This window comes from Geosmithia morbida, assembly GCF_012550715.1.
Source record: "Geosmithia morbida isolate 1262 chromosome Unknown scaffold_0, whole genome shotgun sequence".
Classification (NCBI taxonomy): Eukaryota; Fungi; Ascomycota; class Sordariomycetes; order Hypocreales; family Bionectriaceae; genus Geosmithia; species Geosmithia morbida.
In genome coordinates, this window is record NW_023336187.1 from 1,219,222 (window position 1) to 1,239,744 (window position 20,523).

The 20,523-nt window shown below is 53.1% G+C and overlaps 6 protein-coding genes across 6 annotated transcripts; 2 read left to right on the forward strand and 4 right to left on the reverse strand.

The window, feature by feature from the left end:
- Positions 1–309: 309 nt before the first annotated feature.
- GMORB2_0385 (acetyltransferase) lies at positions 310–1,636 on the forward strand (the record flags this gene model as incomplete). The annotated part of the gene is made up of 2 exons (XM_035462371.1): positions 310–418; positions 624–1,636. The coding sequence occupies 2 exons, from the start codon at positions 310–312 to the stop codon at positions 1,634–1,636; spliced, it is 1,122 nt and encodes a 373-aa protein (XP_035325301.1).
- Positions 1,637–4,060: 2,424 nt separating this feature from the next.
- GMORB2_0386 (uncharacterized protein) lies at positions 4,061–6,205 on the reverse strand (the record flags this gene model as incomplete). The annotated part of the gene is made up of 3 exons (XM_035462372.1): positions 4,061–4,789; positions 4,930–5,124; positions 5,669–6,205. 3 exons carry the CDS (start codon positions 6,203–6,205, stop codon positions 4,061–4,063), a joined length of 1,461 nt encoding a protein of 486 aa, XP_035325302.1.
- Positions 6,206–7,406: 1,201 nt separating this feature from the next.
- On the forward strand, positions 7,407–8,865 carry GMORB2_0387 (Survival factor 1; the record flags this gene model as incomplete). Its single annotated transcript, XM_035462373.1, has 4 exons — positions 7,407–7,429; positions 7,565–7,780; positions 7,895–8,699; positions 8,764–8,865. The coding sequence occupies 4 exons, from the start codon at positions 7,407–7,409 to the stop codon at positions 8,863–8,865; spliced, it is 1,146 nt and encodes a 381-aa protein (XP_035325303.1).
- A 1,972-nt stretch (positions 8,866–10,837) lies between these two features.
- Positions 10,838–11,756, reverse strand: GMORB2_0388 (Pfam:DUF2343; the record flags this gene model as incomplete). The annotated part of the gene is made up of 2 exons (XM_035462374.1): positions 10,838–11,207; positions 11,299–11,756. 2 exons carry the CDS (start codon positions 11,754–11,756, stop codon positions 10,838–10,840), a joined length of 828 nt encoding a protein of 275 aa, XP_035325304.1.
- Positions 11,757–13,128: 1,372 nt separating this feature from the next.
- On the reverse strand, positions 13,129–14,373 carry GMORB2_0389 (Fatty acid hydroxylase superfamily; the record flags this gene model as incomplete). The annotated part of the gene is made up of 1 exon (XM_035462375.1): positions 13,129–14,373. One exon carries the CDS (start codon positions 14,371–14,373, stop codon positions 13,129–13,131), a length of 1,245 nt encoding a protein of 414 aa, XP_035325305.1.
- A 4,812-nt stretch (positions 14,374–19,185) lies between these two features.
- On the reverse strand, positions 19,186–19,914 carry GMORB2_0390 (Acetoacetate decarboxylase (ADC); the record flags this gene model as incomplete). The annotated part of the gene is made up of 1 exon (XM_035462376.1): positions 19,186–19,914. One exon carries the CDS (start codon positions 19,912–19,914, stop codon positions 19,186–19,188), a length of 729 nt encoding a protein of 242 aa, XP_035325306.1.
- Between the last annotated feature and the right edge of the window lie 609 nt (positions 19,915–20,523).

Here is a 20,523-nt window from a genome sequence, read left to right on the forward strand (position 1 = left end):
TTTTTTTTTAAATCTTCTTCTTCCTCCCCCTCCCCCTTCTCTATTCTCTCTTCTTCAACTCTCTCACTCCTTGTAGCCATCTACAACCGTCGTGTGTCGCTGGTCGACCCGAAAAAAGAAAGTCTTTTTCTCTCTCTTCAATCCCAAGTTTTTCTTCTCATAATCTGGGCTCGTATCCCGTTCGATATCTCCTCTTTACGTCCCGTCCCCTTCTTGGCATTGCCGCTACGACGTATTGCAATATATTACGACGCACGATATACACGTACGCACACACCTTCCCGGCTGCTACTACGGATCCGTACCATGATGGCCGTGGAAACGAGGGTAGCTATTCGCGAGCTGGATCTCACTGCCTGCCATGCCAACACGCTATCCGACAAGATCAACTCCGTTCCAGGTCTGAGGACGAGCACAGGTAAGCATTGCCTCACTCTCGTCTCTCCCACACAAGATTCCCTCTTTCTTTCTTTCTCTTCTTCTCTTCTCTTCTCTTTTTTTTTTCCTCCCCCTCCCCAAAAACATTCTCCCCTGCCACCTTCCCAAGATATCTCGACGAGCTTGAACGGATCCATACCCAGAGCTTCCCAAGGTCTAACAAGAGGGGAAAAAAAAAACTACAGCCTTCTTCACCTTCCTCCGTGCCAACCTCGTCTTGGACCACTCCGCCCTATCATCATGCGCCAACACACCCACCCTGGAAGCCACCTCACCGTCCCACGCGCCGTCCTCCCTCGTGGGCCCTGGCCGCGTCCTGTCCTCCGCATCGTCGTCGTCGTCGTCGTCGTCATCGTCGTCTTCCCCCCTGTCCGACGCTCCGCTGGCATGCCTCGACGACATCCCCCCCCTGTCTCTCGAACCGCTCGAGACCCCCGAGGACCGTTCCGAGGGCATGCGCCTCGTGGCCGACTCCGTAGCCCAGATGAGGAACCGGGCCGCCCGGTCCGTGGCCACCCATCCGCTGTGCTTGGCCGGTCTGGGCCTCGGTCTCGCGGCCGTGTACCGCTTCGCCGCGAGCTCCTCGTCCTGCTCCTCCCCCGCCTCCTCGTCGGGCAGGATCGGCCTTCTCCTGGCCTGCGGCCTCGTGGCCTCGTACGTCCTCGCCATCCGCCACCTCACCGCCGGCTACCTCGGTCTGGCCCGCCAGTTCGACCCGGAGGCGCAGGACCCCGTCGCCGGCTGGCTGCGCTGCGCCCCGCCCTCGGCCGCCCCCGTCGGCGGCGACATCGTCCTCGGCGCGCGGTCCACGCGCGACAACAGCCTCGTCGGAGCCCTCGTCCTCCGCCTGCAGCCCAGCCCGGCCGCCTCCGGTCCGTCCACCGGCGGACACGCCCGCAAGAGGAGCCGCGGCGGCGCCGCCTCCTTCCGCGGCGGGAGGGGCATCATCCGCGCCTGGACTACCCGCCTCGGTTTCCGTCGTCAGGGCGCCGGCACAGAGCTCCTCCAGTCCGCCGTCCGCCTGACAAAGGACAGGTGCGGCCGGGACGCCGACGTCGGCTTTGCCATGGAGCACGCTAACAGCACCATGCTCCTGCCTGCCATGTTCAACTCCATCTTCCGCAAGGACGAGATCCGCGCGGCCAAGGCCCTCGATGCTGCCGTCAGCGACTGGGAGATGAGCAGGAAGAAGAGATAGATGCTTCATGTCTACTCGTCTCGACATGCTATCTTTGTGAACCCCCCCCCCCGGCTTCTGTCTCTTTCTCTTTCTTCCAAGCCTTAATATCCTCTCTTCTCTTCGTTTCCAGCACGCTTTCTTTCTTTCTTTTGTTTTTTTACTAGGGAAGTTTTCGTTCTCTCTTCTACCTACGAAAGACAGCCTCTATACACTTGGCCTTAGCACAGTCGTTTTCTCTTCAAGATACCCCCGAACCTTTAGCAGATTATCAGAATATCAAATTTAATCCATCTTTACTGATTCCCTTCCCTCTTGGTATCTTTTCGTACATGTGAATATGAAGCGTGAAAACTAGCAGCAGAAAAAAAAAGAGAGATAAAACAGACAAGGGTGCAGCCAGAAGAAAAAGAAGAAGAAATCAGACATGCTCATCGCCATCATCTGAAGCAAAATAAAATAAAAATAAAAAGGGTGGAGGGGGGTTGGAGGGGAGTGAAAAAGGGGGGGGGGGTGGGGAACACGACAGATTATTGTCGCTCCACGGCGTCATCGAACCGCATCACAGTGCGTCTCTTCTCCCCAACGAGACCATCGGGGTCGAATCCGTAGATGGGCGTCCCTAGTCGTCGGAGAGCATAGATGACCTGCTTTCCCAAGTCAGCAAGACGACGAGTGACCGAAGCCGACACGAAAAGAAAAAAAAAGGATGTGAGAGGGAAAGAAAGACTTACGTCGTTCACCGTGACAGTCTTGGCGCTTCTGTAATCGACATATGCCACGCAGATTCTGAGCAGCTGCATTCGCACGCAATCGTCAGCAACTTTGCCGTATGTGACATGTGACATGTACATATCTCGAGACGGATGAGGAGGAGCATGGCGGCGAACCTCTTCTAGTCGGGCCTTGAGAGCCGCCCGCACGTCTCCGTATATCGCACCAGAGATACGCTTGACACCACCACGACGAGCAAGACGACTAGCACACCACTTCTCGTCAGCGCTCCACACTTGTGAAGGCGATCTGGAGAGTACCGTTCCAACTTACCGAATCGCAGGCTTAGCTGTGAGCGGAGAAGAACAATCACAACGTGTCAGCTGTGACCGGTGAAGGGGGGGGGGGGGGTGTGTGAGGGGAAAAAGGTCAAGATGTGTGGATGTGATATATACTGATTCCTTGAATAGAGTCCTTCACAATCTTTCTATCATACCCCATCCAGGGAGGAGACGTCAGTCATGTATACAGGACACTACGAAGAAAAAAGGCCATCTTCGTAGCCGAGAGAAGGGGTGGGATGGTGTACCGATGTCTGCTGGGCCTCGCGATTGTCTTGCCAGAGAGTACTTTCCCACCAGTGCGCTGGGTCCCGGGCCCTCCACGTCTTGGGATCGTAGGCGGCATCGGGGGTGTTTTCTTCTTCTTCTTCTTCTTTGTCGTCCACGGGAAAGATGAGTTATACTTGAGTAGGTGACTGAATGTATGTCGCCAGATAACGCAGAGAAATGCGAAAAGGTTTAGAGAGAGGGTGAGAGGGTGAAACGAGCTGGGTTATGATGCTGATTGTATTGGAAGCGATAGGTGAAGTGAGCTGAGCCCAAACCGTTCATGGACCTGCAATCGCGCGGACACGTGATTGATTACATACATGTACGGATGAGATCTGGCGGATCACAGACAGTTGACAAACACCTGCTTCTCCAATCTACAAGCGTCAACTCACCCACCCCATGGCCACTCTCTTAGTGGCATTCTTCTCTTTTATTTTATTTTATTTTATTCTTTGTCTTGTTCTTTTTTACAGTTGGCTTCAGAATAGACAGGGTGCATAAAATTTTCTCATGCAGTTGGTTGCAAGACACATGCGGACTTACTCATCCGTTCACTGACCTGCACAGGTTGGAAACCTACTGGTTCATCATAGTGACTGATAGGTAGAGGCCTGCTTTGACTTTTGTATATACAAATCGACTTCTCCAAATGTCAAGGACAGGTCTGAAACGCCAAGGCCTTGGTGACAGTGCAATATTATAGAGAGAAAGAGAAGAAAAAGAAGAAGAAAAAGAAAGAGAAAATCGCCCATGCAGGATTCCATCCACTCTTGAAACATGTGCATCATTTCAATAATCCGTTTTTGACCAGTGAAGATTTTTCCCGTCTACCAAATGTGTTCCCTCCAAGCGTGTCAACGAAACGAATGTAAAAGAAAAGTATGATGAGATGAGAGGAAAAAAAAGAAGAAGAAGAATCCCGAATATATAGACAAGAAACAAATGATGGGGTGGAAATGAAAAGACACCCCCTAGGCGCCAGGATCCGACCCTTGTGGTATTTGTGGAGGAAGTTGAAAAAGAAGCAAGCGGGGAAAAAAAAAAAGAATAAACTCCGTGTTGTTGCAGACAAAGGACAGCAGTTCATAAAAGGGCGAAAGAGTCAGCCCCCTATAGACTAAGCCGTCTCTATAGCTTCCATCTTGGTATTTCTTTCGGGATTCTCCTCTTCCACGGGTGATTGCGACGTCGTCGTCTGGGGCTCTTCGTCTTCCACGTCATGCACGCGTGCCCTCTTGGCTGACCGACCCGGCTCGTCCTCGACCGGTGTTGCAGCGGTGGCAGCGGCGGCGGCGGCGGCGGCGGCGGCGGCCACGGCGACCGCATTGGCCTCCTTCACATCCTTGAGCTCGACCTCTAGCTCGTCAAGCCTCCGCTTGAGACTGTTCTCCCTGCGGTGCGAGTCGCTCAGCTGTGCGTCCAACTGCTTCTCCTTGATCTGGCTGGCGTCGAGCTGGGAGCGCAGCTGCGTCTGCTCCACCGACGCCATCTCGCTACCGTGGCGGGCGGCCGCCTCCTGCTGCTCGAGCTGGGCGAGCCGACCCCTGAACAGCTCGTTGATGAGCTCGAGCTCGCGCACCCGTGTCTTGAGGCTGGAGTTGGCGGCGATGAGCTGCTCGTGTGTCTGCGGGCTGTCTCCGTTCATCGGGGACCCGGACCCGTCACCGTTAGCCCCGCCGTACCCCCCCACCGCCGATGAGTAGGGGTCGTCCATCATGAAGGCCGGCAGTGGGTGGGTGTACATGGATGGTGTCCCCGTGCGGGAAACGGGCGAGTCGTGCGGTCCATCTGGGTTGCCACCGGAATGCTTACGCATAGTCTGGTTGTTTTGCGATGCAGCTGCGTTCTGTTGATGCCGTTATCCGCATTAGTGACGTCGGCCATCTTATCAGATAGGAAGTAGCGTGAAGCGTCGCAACGACAGTTCTTGGCGCACAGCATCGAGACGGTGAAGAGGAGATGAAGAAGAAAAAAAGGACAACATACCTTCTTCTTCGTCATCATGTCAGGGCGCATCGTTTTTACACGGTTGCGACTCTTGATAACGTCGGTCTTCAGCGATATGGGACGCGGACGGCCGTGCAGCTTGAGAAACAGGCCGCAGGCATTGCACAGCACCGAGCCGTACTCGTCGCGTCGCCATAGTGGTGTAGTCGAGGTACTACAATTCTGGCAGGTGGGCTGCGGAGAGGGGTTAGAGGCCATCATGACGCCTGTTTCGTTTGCATCTTCATGGAAAGGGAGGGAGAGATGACAATGGGAAAGACGGAGACAGAAGAAGGGGAGGGGGTTGGAGGTGCATGCTGTCGCAGCGGATCGGCATCCATGATTGTAAGTACTACTCCGGAGTACTCTCGGCAGATAGAGATGGAGCAGATAAAGCAAGTATAGAGTAACTCCGTATATCGAGATGCTGATAAGAGATTTGGCTGAAAGGAAAACATTTGCCTCATCTGACGAATTGGTTGATAAGAGAGATAGCAGGATGCAGATGATTAGGTTGAATCGCGGGAAAAATTGGGGGGCAAGTGGATTGATCCGTAATATAGACACGTGATTCGATGGGAAGGCAGCGATAAGACCCTTCATCATCTGTTGACCAGACCCCCCCAAGTATCGGGGGATAAATAGGAAGGAGAATGTAAAGGGATGCGATGGAAAAAAAATGAATAAAAAAAGGTATAGTAAGACAGTAGGGAAAAGAAAAAGAGAACAGTAGACGTACCAGACCATTTCCATTTCCTCCAGCCGTAGCAGCAGGCGTAGCACCGCTGTAAGTATGTGTCGGCGGCTGCGACATTGCATGCTGGGGTTCGAGTGGCGGCGCGTGGTTGTTTATCGTCGTCGCAGTATCATTATCAGCAGCGGGTCGGTCTCTGCTATCGCCGCCGCCGTCGGTCGTCGACTCGATGGCAACTGCAGAGGCGGCGGCAGCTACGGCCACGGCAGCCGACTGGCTGCCAGCATACCTCTGTTCTTGCGAGGTAGCATCATCTGCGCTGCTACCGATGCCATTGTTGTCGTTTTCCTCTCCGTTGTTGTTGCTGCTGCTGCTGCCGTTGTTGTTGTTGTTGTTGTTGTTGTTGTTGTTGTTGTTGTTGTTGTCGTCGTCGCCGCCGATATTCTCGCCCGTCATGCCCAGCAATTGGGATACGGCCGCCTCTGCAGCGGATGTAGAGTTTGCGCGCGAGATGTCATTGCCAGACTGCTGCTGCTGCGGCGGCGGGACATCTTGAGATCCTTCAAGAGCTGGCGAAGCCATCGTGTGTGCGCGTCGTAATTTTCGAGTTGTCGATTTGCGCGGATGCGACCAAGAGAGATGGGATGGATGATAGATGGGCGGCCCCTATCGATAGGATAACGCGCTTGACAATGCGGGTAGGTGGTAGATCAGAGTCGCGTGGCTTAGCCTTGCGCCGCACTTGGGAAGAATATCGATGAAATGAGAAGAAAAAAAAAGTTTTGACGTGATGTCGAATTTTGTCTCTTCCCCTTTGCTGTACGGTTGGTGATGAGAGAGGGGAAAAGGTTTGAAATGAAAGTGTGTGGTATAGTTGAAAGAGAGGGAGAGAGGGAAGACTGCGAGAGATGCGTGCGACACGTTTTGCTGGCGCCAATACGCACAAGGCCTCCCCCCCCCCCCCTCATCCCCCATGCAGCAGCACTGGGTTAGAGTGCGACAGGATAGTGATGGCAAAGTAAAAGAAAGAGAGAGAGAGAAAAAACCTGGGAAATAACGTTAAAGTTTTACGATTTTTTTATGAATTATGAGCTAGAAGTGAGTTAGAAGGGGAGAGTAGTAATTGCTCTCCCTCTTCCTGCCTCAAGAGTTGCTATATATATATATATATATATATATATATATATATATATACAGAAGCCGCTGATTACGGCTTTCTCGCGGCTATACGCTATTATCATCATCATTACATGCGCTTATTGACCTGGCCACTGATATGGTAGGCGTCTGTGTCGCGGGCAAGTTGGGGCGGTCAAGGGGCCCTCTGCGCCGGTGGATGGTGCGCTGTATTATTACCTTTGCAGGTGGCAGGTCTCCTTACCGGGTCTTCACTAGCCACATTCACTACCATCACCGGCCACACAATTCTTCCCTAGCCACATCAGACTGGCGTCATTGATGAGGCGGCTCACTGTTGGCACAGTCAATGGCCACTGCCAGTCACTGGGTTAGCTCACTGGCGTCCAGTCAGCAGCTCCTCCACCGCCAAGTCTCCCAGCGGTGAAATGGTGGACGCTCCCGTGGCACCGCAGCAGCTAACGAGAAAGTCTCCCCATCTGTATCCTGCAAAAAACCCACCTTTCAACCTCCTTTTCCTGCTTCCACCTCTTCCAGTCTCTCTCTTCGTTATACTATCCATCTATCTCTTATCCTCTTTATCCATTTCCATCCTCTATCCAAGGCCTGTGCTGTCGTAACGTCTTTCCGCTTCATCTACTCCACCATGTTCAATTGGGCAAAGCAGCAGTAAGTCTCATTTTATCATGGATGGACCCCTTCCCCCCTCCCCCGCCCTTCCCTCCCCCCTTGCCCCTCCGGTGGCTTGTCGCAACATGCGAACCAGACAACACTCGGTCATCATGGCTAACAATCGTGAAAAAGGCTGGCCAACGTGGCTGGCACTCAGGAGCCCATCTACGGCCCTTCTGCCATCCGATCTGTCGCCGAAGAGACGGCCAAGAAGAGCCACACCGAGCTCACCCGCGATGACATCAAGTGGCAGGTCATGGACTCGACCAACGTCGAGACCCAGACCTTTTACATTTTCTCCAAGTCTGGCCGTATCGGCATGGCCCAGGTCATCTACAGCAATGTTGCGTATGTTATGCATTCACTTATACCCATAGCCGTGTACCCCTTGTTCGGCTGCTGCACATGCCGAGCGAGAGAAGAAAAACGGGGAAGATAAAGGCCTGACAGACTCCACCACAGTGGTATTCGAGTGACGGCTCAGTTCAACGTCAAGGTCTTCTCCACCGACGCATCCAAGGAGCACCTGTGGTGCTCTACCCCCCTCCAGAACATCGACTTCAGCGATGACAAGACGTGCTTTTACGCGACCGACTGCGCCCTGGAGCTGTCCGAGGACGGCACGACGTACACGATCAAGAGCATGAACGACGAGCGCGGTATCGTCAACCTCAAGGTGACGCGGACGGCCCCCGGCATCCACGCCGGCGAGACGGGCAAGACCTTGTATGGCACCGACCTCAACGACCCGTGGGGCTACATGCGCCACGCCTTCTGGCCCCGCTGCGTGGCCGAGGGCACCATCACGACCAAGGACGAGGGCGCCCTCGACTTTGCCGGCCAGGCCCTCTACGCCTACGCTATCCAGGGCATGAAGCCCCACCACGCTGCCGCCCGCTGGAACTTCCTCGACTTCCAGGGCCCCAACTACTCGGCCGTCATGATGGAATTCACCACCCCTCCCTCGTACGGCGCCACGCTGGTCAACGTCGGCGCCGTTCTCAAGGATGGCAAGGTCGTCACTGCCGGCTCCGCCAACAAGGTTACCCACACTAGCGCCAAGAAGGACGAGGAGAGCGAATGGCCCGAGCCCACCAGCGTCCGGTATGTCTGGAGCGGCAAGGACGCCGATGGCAACGATGTCGAGGCTGTCCTCGAGGATAGCCTTGGCCCCAGGATCGACCGTGTCGATGTCATGGCCGAGGTCCCCGGCTTCGTCAAGAAGATTGTTGCCGGTGCTGCCGGTACCAAGCCCTACATCTACCAGGTATGTCTCTCCGTGTGCCCAACTCACCAAGACGAAGCACCACGTAGCTAACACGCCCCTCCAGTATACCCCCAAGACAACCTTGAAGGTCAAGGTGGGCGACAATGAAGAGTCCGACGAGGGTCAGGTCTTTACCGAAGCCACCTTCATCTCGGAGACTGAATAGAGAAAGACATCCTGAAGACTGAAAGACGGAAAGACTAGAGGGTTATTGCTAAACCATTTATACAGCAACGACAATCCCCTCCCCCTGTCCCCAATACGTATTGCATCGCATGATCTATCTCTTTTGGACGAGATAATATGGCGTTGGAAACAACTTTTTTTTTCCCCTCTATTTTTATATGCTGTTTGCTACGCGGTGACTTTTGGCTGGTTACGAGCACTACAGGTAGTCTAGACCTCGAAATAATATCCTCTCCATGTCTCTGTACCAACGTAGCATTGTCCTCCGCTTTATCATTTGTCGGCTCTTTCATCTTATTCGTGATATGAGGCCAAGAGTTTCCCTCCCAATTTGTCGACTGAGCTTCATTTCCTCTCAGACCTGAGACATGACAGACATTCCACGACGCAGAAGAGAGCTGCCCCATGCTGCTACAGAGAAAGAAGGAAAAGAAAGAAAAAAAGGTGACCGACAATGGAAATGGGAGCATGATGAGATTATTGCAACAAGGCTTGGCAATTGTTCTAGAATCCAGATATCACGCATACGGTCCCTACTCGTACCTGAGGACTAACTACTATTACTAGTATCATTCCACTGAGACATCATCATTGCTAAATAAAGACCAACCCCCCCCCCTTTGGGATCAGTATCAGCCCCCCCCCCCACGAGACATTACTGAAACCCCGGTTTTGCATCCTTCCAACAACGCGTCCAAACATTCCGATGCACCCATCTTAATTCTCCTGCCCACGATACGGAAACTGCGGATCATCTCTCAAAGGGAACCTTTTTAGCCCGCCTCCCCGTCCTTATTGCTCCCTTATCCCATTCCTCTTCCTATAACAAGGTCCTCCTCTCTCCGTAGACCGGACCAGACCGGACTAGAGCAAAGAGAAGAGAAGAGAAGAAAAGAAGAAAGAAAAAGGACCAATAATGTTGATGAACCCGCGCTCAGAGGAGGTTGGACGCAGTCAACAAGCAAGGTTCACATTAGCAGCGCACTACGGGCAGGGCACAACGATTGCCACCGCACACGTGAAGAATGGAGGAAATACTACAGCAACTCTCCCTCTCTTCCCTCACCATGTCCCTCTTCTCCCTGCTCATCATCCACACCGGCCTGTCCATCGTCCTGTCCGAGTTCAACAGGAGCGTCCGCGGGGCAGATCAGACAGACGCCTCCACCCTCACTACCACCGCTACCGAACTGCCACTATCAGCACATTACGGTGACATGGCTGTCCTGCCACGCCGTCACGAGGCGCACATCCCGCATGTGCCGTCGCCGCTCAACCCTTCGCCCACGCGACGGAGGCCGAGGCCGGGGAACTTGCTGCTCTGTCGCGGGAGCGGCCGCATACAGATGAGCCCCTCGGAGAAGCTGCTCAGACAAAAAGCCGCGTTGGCGTGGGCTTCCGAGACGACGTTTCGGCAGGAAGCGCTGTATCGGAGACGGGCTTTGGAGGATGCTGTTATTTCCAAGGTTTGTTCTCCTTCCTCTCCCCCCCTCGCCTCATTCTGTCGATGTGGTGCCTCGCTATAGAGGGGAATGAGTTACATGTGTGCATGTGCTTACAATGGTGCAGAGCCCTATGGATGTATTCTCGTTGAGAAGCCCGATACGAGCTACGTCAAGACGTGTAAAGGCGTGTTGATCATGATTATTCTACACTACCACGATATTGATTTGGAGTTTTACAGGGTTGGGAAAGCCGGATGCTCTTTTTTTTTTTTTGAGGGGGGGGGGGAGTTTATTATTTGTACATGTAATGTTGAATTCTATACCCTCGACTGGAATCGAGGGGGGATTACCGTCCTATCTATACAATGCTCTGAGTGGAATAAGTAAAGAAACCGAACCGTCAGTAAAGGTGAAACTGGCCCTCCTCTATAATTTGTCTACCCCTTTTGTCTTTTTTCTTCTCTTCTTCATGCGTGCTCCGTCGTTATACGTCCATTCCATCTGATATCATGCCTGCTTCCCATCTTTCTTCGTACCATTACCGGATTTTTCCTCCCCCGCCTTCTTTCCGGATCCTCCCTCGACTGTCTTCTCAACCTGCCATATAGCGCGCTCTAATTCTACCGAGAGGACCGGCATATCCAGGGTCTTGGAGAAGCTGGGAACGTCATCCTGCTTGAGGAGAACGGTCTCCGGCGCGTCGGGGGAATCGTCGTGCTGCGGGGGCTTCTCGGGGTATAGCCCGTCGAGCTGGGGACTGGGAGAGTCGATGAGGAGGTTGTTCTGGACAAGCCACTGGATGTGTTTGCCGCCTTGGATAGCGCGCCAGTGAGACCACGAGCGGTATACTAGGTAGAAGAAAGGGAGATTGGGTACTCTATTTTTTTTTTGAGAAAAAAAATTAGTGAAGTTAGCTTTCTTCTTCTTCTTTTGTTTGTTCTCCAGAGATGAGGAAAGAGAAGACTGACACTGGCAATATGCCGACGGGAATTGTAAACGGCATGGCGACGACACACCACATCAACCTCTTCCTATGCAGAGCCTCCCTCTCCGTAGCCAGCTTGAGCGCCAGCGGCCCAGCCTTAGTTGAGGGTATCACGCCTCCGGGGAACACGAGCTGCACCTTGTCCTGGCCCGTCGACTCGATTTGCCGACGATGCGACGACAGCGGCGGCACCGACTTGAGCCCCCACTCCTCGTACGGGATGCGGCGCAGCGCATGGTTGCCGTACTCGGTCACCTTGCGCTGCCAGCCGGATTCCTTGCTCTCCCACTGCGCCCACTTGCGCGCTGCGACTTCCACGGCTCGGTCGACATAGCCTGCAGTGCTGCTGGCCGCCGCCGCGGTACCGGGCTGCTGCTGGAGTCGCTGTGCGTATAGGAGCGTCCGTCGCGTCGATATAGGTAGGAGGTATAGGCGCATCATGATGGAAGGGGGGATCTCCTGTGACGATGAAAGAAGTGAACTTGGTCTTTTTTTTCCCCCGTGGAGGAAAAGGGAAGGAAAAGTCGAACCCTTATCCCTAGGAAAAAGTCAGGGGGAGGGGGAGGGGACGACACAGACTGCGAGGCAGGAAAAACGTGGGCTCTCGGCTGAGGGCGCGCTTTTATGATGATTTTTTCTCTCTTCCTCCTTTCTTTTCTTATTCCTCTATTCTCAGCCGTGTCATAGGTCGGTTTGGCTCGTTGTATGGTGGTGGCAAAGGAGAGGAGCCATGGTCTGAACCCGCTTCCATACCTTTGCGACTAGGCCTCCCTCCCTCCCCCCAACCAAAGCCTGGACGGTTAGCGTGACGAGACTGCCGGCCAAAAGAATGACGCATATACTGAGCGAAGCCTAACGGTGTGGTCCGTCGACGTCACATATTCCATGTGCTCTATTCACCAATTACAGATGCACTTCTTACAAGCAAGCAGTCTGTCACGTACCGTAACAAACCAGTCAAATTTTCTTATTATGTTTACAATCCGCCGATATTACTTGAGTGCATGGGAGAGGGGGGAAAAAGGTAACCCCTGCTGTCTCAAGTGTGGCTAAGCAGCTAGTGAAGCTCAACCACATCAGCCACGGCACAGCCACCTTGCTCAATGCCATGATCACATGCATTTCGAGGAATTGTTGGGTGCATCTCAGCCTGCTGTTGCGCTCTTCTTTCAGATGAAGGAGAACCGTGAAAGGAAGCGTCAGAACAAGGGCAAGGAAGTAACTTCTGCGTCTCTGAACGTCAGAATCTCCCATCGGTAGTCCTGTAATCTGCCTAGTGTCCATAAAAGTGGCCAATGTAGGACATGACGCATTGGCGTGCTGACTGTATTCTACGAGCCCACCGTTAATACCTGCGTGCCTCTCAGTGCTACTCGTGCAAGTGCTGTAACACGTAGCGTATAGGTAGTATCTATGCCTATGTTAGCAACGATTACATAAGGCACGATGGCCGAGTGGTCTAAGGCGCTGTGTTCAGGTGAAAACCACTCTCTGAATGGTTACACTTTCGCAGTCTCGAAAGGGGCCTGGGTTCGAGTCCCAGTCGTGTCAACAATATCTTTTTGCTTTCTTCTTACCACTCTTGTATCTTTTTACTGTTCTTTTTTGCTCCTCTCGTATTTTCCCATTGATATATATATATATTTTCCCCATCTGACAAGGGAACTCAACGTATCATGCTTACATGATTGACGTAGGAATGGTTCTATCCTTTCAACGCCATCTACGTCGTGATGACAATCTATCAAGTAGTATAATGATGCTAACAGTTCGAAGCAAACAGCACGCCCTTCGCACCAGGTTTCATTGGTGGTTATTGCATCATGACAACTCCGAGAACAACCGCCGCCACAAGGCTGCAAGGCCACATGGTCATCCCCGCTGCACGAGAACCACCGTCGTCGTCATCGTCAACAGCGGTGTAGTCGGCCGCAAACTCCACCTTCCCACCTGTGTAACCCTTGAGACTGGTGCTGTTGTCGCGAACTAGGGACCCCTCAAATGAGAGGCCGATGCTGACGGAGATGTTCCACGGCCTGATGCCCGAGCCAGAGGCGTCATCCGACTGCAGGGGGTAGAAGTCGGACAGCTCAAAGGGCGTGGCTTCTTCTGGGCTGCAGCCGGGCTTGCGCCGGTTGATCCAGGGGACGACCTCCTCGAGGGTCTGGTCGAGGGACCAGGTCATACTTGTGGCACCGATGTTGGTCATCTCAGCCGTGGCGCCCTCGGAGAGCCACAGCGTGGGCGTGACGGTATCGCCGTCGTCGACCCTGCGAGACTTGGCGACGTCCTGGTCGGACGCGCACACGTCGCTGAGGGTGACGAACTGGCTCGAGTACAGACCTGGGGACCAGCCGGCTGGCGCGCCGTCGTAATCATCCGCGTCCAGGACGGGGGGCTTCCGCGTGTACTGGGCTGTGGCGTTGAGGACGTCGTCGTCGTGGGAGGTGATGGCCGTCTTCCAGTACACGTCTGTCGCGCTTCCCAGGGCGGTGGCGTCGGCGTCGGCGTACTTGTCGATGTAGAAGGGCGTGAAGGGCGAGGGCCAGGCGCTCGTGTCCCTGTCGATGACGAAGTCGCTCGACCGGATGTACGTCGAGCGCTGGTGGAGGTCCAGGATGCCCTTGGCCGCTGTACTGTAGTTCTGCTGCGGCTGGAAGCCCCGCAGGACCCAGTGCATGGGGTTGGTGTCGGTCTCGTTGCCTGTCGGGGCGATGAGCATGAGGGCCGGGTACTCGTACGTCTCGGACGCCCTGTCGCCGCCGCACGCCGTGTTGCCCATAACCCGGTGCTGGACCTTGAGCGTGCCGTTGTAGTACAGCCCCGGCAGGCCGTACGCCTCCTGCCTGGCGTACCACCCGCATGGCGCGGCGCGGTTCGAGTCTCCCGTGTCACCGGGGTTCCACATGCTGTCTGCGGCACTGCTGCCGTCATCGTCGTTGTTGTCGTTGCCGTTGTCATCGTCATCATGGCTACTGCCCGGATTCGAGCCCTGTCTTCGGGCCTCGGAGAACCCTAGGGCGAGACACAAGGTTATCAGGAGTGGTGAAGAACGCATGGTGAATTTCTTGTATTATCAAAGATGAAAAAAAAGAAAAGAAAAGAAAAAAAGAAAAAAAAAAGTCGAATTGAATGATGAAAGATGAACAGAAAGCCTGCTACAGATTTCGAGCAAAGAACAACATCATGGAGAGAGCCAAAGAAGAAGCTTGGGGGTCAAGATGGACCTTACTTATCTAAACGGACTGGAGCGAGATGCTGACGGTCAAATTTGACGCCTCGTCGATCTTTGAATCCTTCGGCTCCATGTAAGCACCAGTCTGACATTTATGCGCCAGGTTTCAATGTCATAAAACGGGGGGTGGGGTTCCTTCTTGACCAACGATTCTTACGATGCAGGGAATCGAATCCGTCGATGACGATCTAACTCGTCCTATACAGGAAGAAGAAGATCGATGAGAAGCCTTCACAGCAACGGTCAAGGGGGAAATGGAATGTCATAGACATTGATATGTATTACATGTATTTATTACATGTAGATGGGGTCCAAAACTCGAGTAGACAAAAGTCGTATAAAGATGTAAGCTTAAACATGTATAGATTATTTGTGTACGTGTAACTTTGACCGCTGATCCGATCCCCCCCCCCCCATCAAGCCCACTTGTTATATATTGTAACATTCATAGTATCCATCCGTACTCTAGTCTCTTCCACACAACTTTCTCGGTAACATGTTGGATGGCTGCTGTGCCTTGTTGATGGACCCTGACAATTGACAGTCGCAATAACGTCGGCCTCTAAGCCACGTTCAACTGATTGAGCCTACAGCCACCGCCACTGCAACTAAAAGGGCAGTATAATATTAATACTATCAACCTTGAGGAATGCTATATAATATTATTATAATATTATTATACGGTAGATTATACGGTAGATTATACCGTAGGATATAAGCATACAAGGAGCGACGCCATTCATTATCGAGGTTACTGTGGAATGAAAGAAAAGACTGCCAGTCGAGGTCTCCCAATCCCTCTGGTCAGCGGCCCCATCAAACTTGTCGCCCCCATATCCCCCCCCTGTGACCCGGGTTCAAGGTCTGAAGCCTCAGTCAAGTAGAGTACCTTGGATCCCGTTACGTTGTTGATCTCACCATATTCTGTGCACAAGCCTGGCGCTGACTGCTGTCCACTTGTCGCCCCCGTAACATGCCCGAACTAGAGATGGATGTTGATTCCTCTCGTCCGAGTACTAGCATCACCGTATCACACCCGTGATTTGTCGACCCAGGATTGAAATGCTCATACAAGCAAAGAGTACGCGTGCTGAGCATGAGCTGAGATGGTTGTCCATGAGTGCTGCCGCATTCAGCCACTCTTCTTTCCTTTATATGTCACGGATCAGCTCCATACCGACGACCGAGCTGACCAAGCCACGGAAAACAGCGCATACCTTCCCATGACGATGCAGATCGAGATGAGTTCGGATGTGCCAGCTCTCACGACGGAACGTCTCAGCTATGAGCCTGTCCTCTCCAAGTTTCCGATGCTGAATCCTCTTTCCAGAACTGCACCCTGGACCGAATGATCCGGCTAGACCTTTGCTAGCGAGCTAGACCGCTCTCTCGTCTGTCTCTTCCCGTACAATCATGAAAATTGAACAGCTCCTCAACTTGAAGCCTCTACGACCTTCTACTAAAAGTCAGGCGAACCGGTCCCCCGTCTCCGGATTCGGGTCCAACGCCAGCTCGAGCGCAATGGTGCCCGTAGCGTCTCTCCGCGACAGGTATCGATATTCGGAGTCAATAGCCCGGGGGCACATCATCGCAAACCGTATTCGATTCTTTCTACTTCTTCTTCTCCTCTAGGTCTCGCCAACTCCCCCCGTGCTTATGTACTCCACTGTACGTGTAGTCTTCCTGGATCTCCTCTTTCCGTATCTTCCTTCCTTCCCTTCAACTGTAAGGAGGGCGTCACCAAGGGGAGGAGGAAGGAGAGGTCCCGGAGTATCCGTGACGGTGCCCCACCAACCGGAAACTCCGGCTGTGGGTGCATATCAACCCAGCTATCTCATCACTGCCAGACGTTACTGGGATGAGAATAATGGCGCTCAAGGCAAAAAGAGATGGGGGAAAAAAAGAAACCGATTAATCGGTTGACGGATCTCTCCCGCCGGGAATTGAACCCGGGTCTCGAGCGTGACAAGCTCGCATACTGACCACTATACTACGGAAGATGTTTGACTGTTGAGCAGCCAACGTAGTGAGGTTTGATTGATAGTCGTCTGTGATATGAGTGTTATAAAGGATAGCCCTCTGGTTATGCTTGTTGTGGTACACAACCCTATATTATGCATGGACCACAGTGGTATTCCATGGGAAATAGGTATGTTTCGTTTCAGACTTGCCTCAATATGTATCATTATCTACTGGATCAGTGTCTGGATGATATCTGCACGAGATGATGTGAAGCGAAGTCGTTCTCGGTAGCTCTCAATACAACGAATTGTTTGTACGAGTAGCTACATGCCCCACGGAAGAGTATTGTTCCGGAACCGGATGCGAGGGCTCAGAACACATCACAAAGCAAACGAGGAGATAACCTCACATTCATCTGTGAGGCTGAGGCCTAGCTAGCCAGGTATTGCAGAATACAGCATCTACACGTACGGATCAGATCGCATGCACCGTAAAGGCTCCTCATAATAGGAAGCTGATACACCGTTGTGGCCCGTTGCTATTCATGTTGAATCCAGGATACCCTACGGTGACATCGACAACAATACAGATTTGGAATTTAGGCAGCAACGCATACCCTACTCGGATGGAGAGGAAAACCACTAAAGTACATTTCTGATCATCAGACAAGACTGGGATCGGGCCTTGCGGTTGCTACCTTCAATCACGTATACTCAATTTTGGAGTGGAGTATAAGTAGATATTTTTTCAGGGTATTGTCTACCCTTGCCTAGTAGCAATTTGATGGGAGGAACCACGCGTAGTACGTGCAAGATTACCGACAAGATACCCATCTGTTCGGTTCCGAGGCCCGTCTTCTCAGCGAAAACGGCGGTTTCAGCGATGTGTTCCTGGGAACCGTACTTTTGTAAAGTGCTCCTCGGGAATAGCACCCGCCTCCTTGAGAGGCTCGCCTCGTGAAAGTGTGCGGTTGCTGTATAGCAGAGGCATCAGACCCTTTGATGGCAGGTACTTCTGCAGGTTCATGGCCATGCCGATGCCCAGAGATCCAAGGCCGAACTGGGATCAATCTCTGTTAGCAATGCGGAAGGATGCTGAAGGCGAACTTGGCTCATCATACCCAGCCAAGTGTTTCTGCGCTGCTACCCATGATGAATGGTGATGGACTCAAAAAGGATACTGGAATTTGACTGTAGAGCAGCCAGTGGTTGGAAAAAGCTGAAGCCTCTTGACGACCGGTACGGGTACTCCAAACATCCATTCAGGGATCGGCAAGGGTGCCTCTCTGATGCCTAGATCAACACACGCGATATGTAATACTGACCTCGAACGCGGGTCGAAGCAGGTGGAGCTCCACGGTATAAGCCCATGCGAAGAGGAGCACCGCAGGATGCACCGCAACCACATTGCTCTCCCCAAGGTGCGAGAGTTCGGAGAGCCATGACGATCGGGAAGCAATACTTGTGGATGAGATATATACATTCCATCCTCCCATCTTGCTGTTTCTCGACAGATCAACCTAGTCGACCGCTGTATGTCCTTCATCGTGGGCTCCATCCTAGGCGTCTCTACCTCCGATCATGAGTCCTGCGTCCCTGGCGGTCACAGATGTATAGGTTTGACCCTTCGCTGGAACGAGTGAATCTCGCTCAAGGAATTTAACAAAAGATGGAAACGGAAAGCTGTGTAGTCCGACTTCGGTTCGATCCACGATGGAGAAGATGAAGGACACCAACCACGAACATCTTGCGATCTTCGGCCTGCCCCGATTGAGTTCACTAGGTATCAAACTGGTGTATGGTGACGAGCCCGCCCCCCCCCCCCCCCCCCCCCCCCCCGGATATCGCAGAGATCAAGGTACACGCACGGTATGTATTCCCGGACGTGCATGGGACAGCCATAGTCCGGTATCTGCTCTATAAGTTGCCTGTCAAGCCCTATCGGGCGCGGGCGCACTGAGACTCGACCAAGACGGGGGACGCCTGGACCTTCCAGCCATTCTAGAAGGCTTGCTTCAAGCATCGACCGATTTCCATGTCGTGTTTTCCACGCAGGTGCTCGTATACCTAGCGGCCGGTATTCCAATCAGGAGGAGTGGCGTCAATTCGCGCTTGCCGTCAAGGTCATCGTGTCCGACTTCTTCTCGTACGGTACCGGTCGTGGTCGCAGGCCCCTAGGGTCCGTCAGCGTCTCTGCCCTGGCTGCGGACATTGTCGATCCTATCAGGGAGATGGTCGACCTGGAGAAGCAGCTGCAGAGGTCATACTACCAGACGCAACGGAACAGACAATGTCCAGTCGTCATCCACGGCGGTGGTGATGTGCCAGGTGAAGAGTGTCTGTATTAGAAGGGAACCCTGTAGGCGTCTAATGCAAAGCGATGCTGGATACTGGCTACCGGATAATGGTACACGTCGGGGTATAAAGACTAGACCCTCCTTAGAAGCCAGGGCATATGTAGTTGGCGAAAGGTGCCCAAAAGTGACAGACTGCTCAAAAGTGACAGACTGCTCTGTGACATTATCGTCTTCTTCTTCCTCTATGGCCATCAAGACGTCTCTCTCTCTCTCTCTCATCTTTTCTTTTCTTGAATCTCTATCTTACCATTATATAATATGATAGCTACATGGATCCCCCTTCCCTTTCCAGAAACAATATCAACCACACTCCCCCATCACTCCTCAAAAGCAGTGATACTAGCAGAGCAGCGTTTAGCCAGCATGGCGCCCTCATAGCGGAGGATATCAAAATCGGCCCACTTGTCAATGACCGACTTCCTGGGGAAGCTGACGGATCCCTGGCCGATCCAGACCTCTGGCGACTCCATGTTCATATCGACCGATACGAACTGACGGATAGACGGCGGGTTTCCCGGAATAGGCGAAGGGATGACGCGCAGGTTGAGAGTCCGCTTCTCCACAGGAGGCAGACCAGGCAGGACCTTCTCCGGGATGAAATCGAAGTCGATGACGCGACGTCCAGCAGGACGGTCGGCGAACCCGGTGATGAGGCGACTTCCCGTGTTCGGGTCGAGTCCGACCTTGCCGAAGACCTTGGGGTACCCGTAGACTTCGCGACCGGCGAAGATGGCAGCTTCGTTGTCGAGGACCAGGATGAGGGTGTAGTCGAACTTGCGTCCGTTGTAGGTGGCCTCGACCGTCTGGACGAACTCGGTGTAGATGCCGACGGTGCTCATGCCGTAGTCGACAAAGGTGGACGTCACGAGGGGCTCGTCCTCGAGCTCCAGCTCGGGGGGCACCAGGGGGGCAACCTGCGCCGCCGGCACGCGGTACGACACAGCTGCCAGAGTCACATCTTTGAAGACAAAGGTCTCGGATGTTGGGTATGATGGGAATAGCGTCGGGGCCGCGATGGCGTTGATGTCTAGTGTTCCCACGGGCATGATGGGCAGAGGAGGTCGATGTCTTGACCTTTTTTTTTAAAAAAGTTTTTTTGAAGTTTTTTTTCGAGTAATAGTTCGAGTGCCTTGTCTGAATGGTTATATATAAAAGGATCCATAGCTGGGTTACACTTGACTCTTTTATATATATATAAATATACTATATACAGTTTCAGTTCACCAGTCGACGATGTCATCGTGTCAGGAGAGGATTCGGTTGTTAGTGCCATGCAACCGACGTAAGCGGCAGCGCCGAGCTAAAAGGTAATACGAGTAACGACGCATCATTGCTAGCACCGGTGTCGGAGTTGATGTATTTGCCGTCAACTTACCCACTTCACCCCTTCGCATTCGTTCCTCCACACACACTTGACAATATACGTCCATCCCCGAAACCAGGGTAATAACGATCCCCAGAATGCAGACGCACGGCAAATCGACAAGCAAGACCTCTCAACAGCGTCGCCAGCAGAATGTCACGGCCCAGCGCAATTACCGTGCGTACCCCCCCCCCCCCCAATCGAAAAAAAAAAATTCAATCCATCACATCTTCCCCGTCCATGATCTAGGCTGATATTCAAGGGGGAGGGGAGGGGAGGCGGAAACGAACAG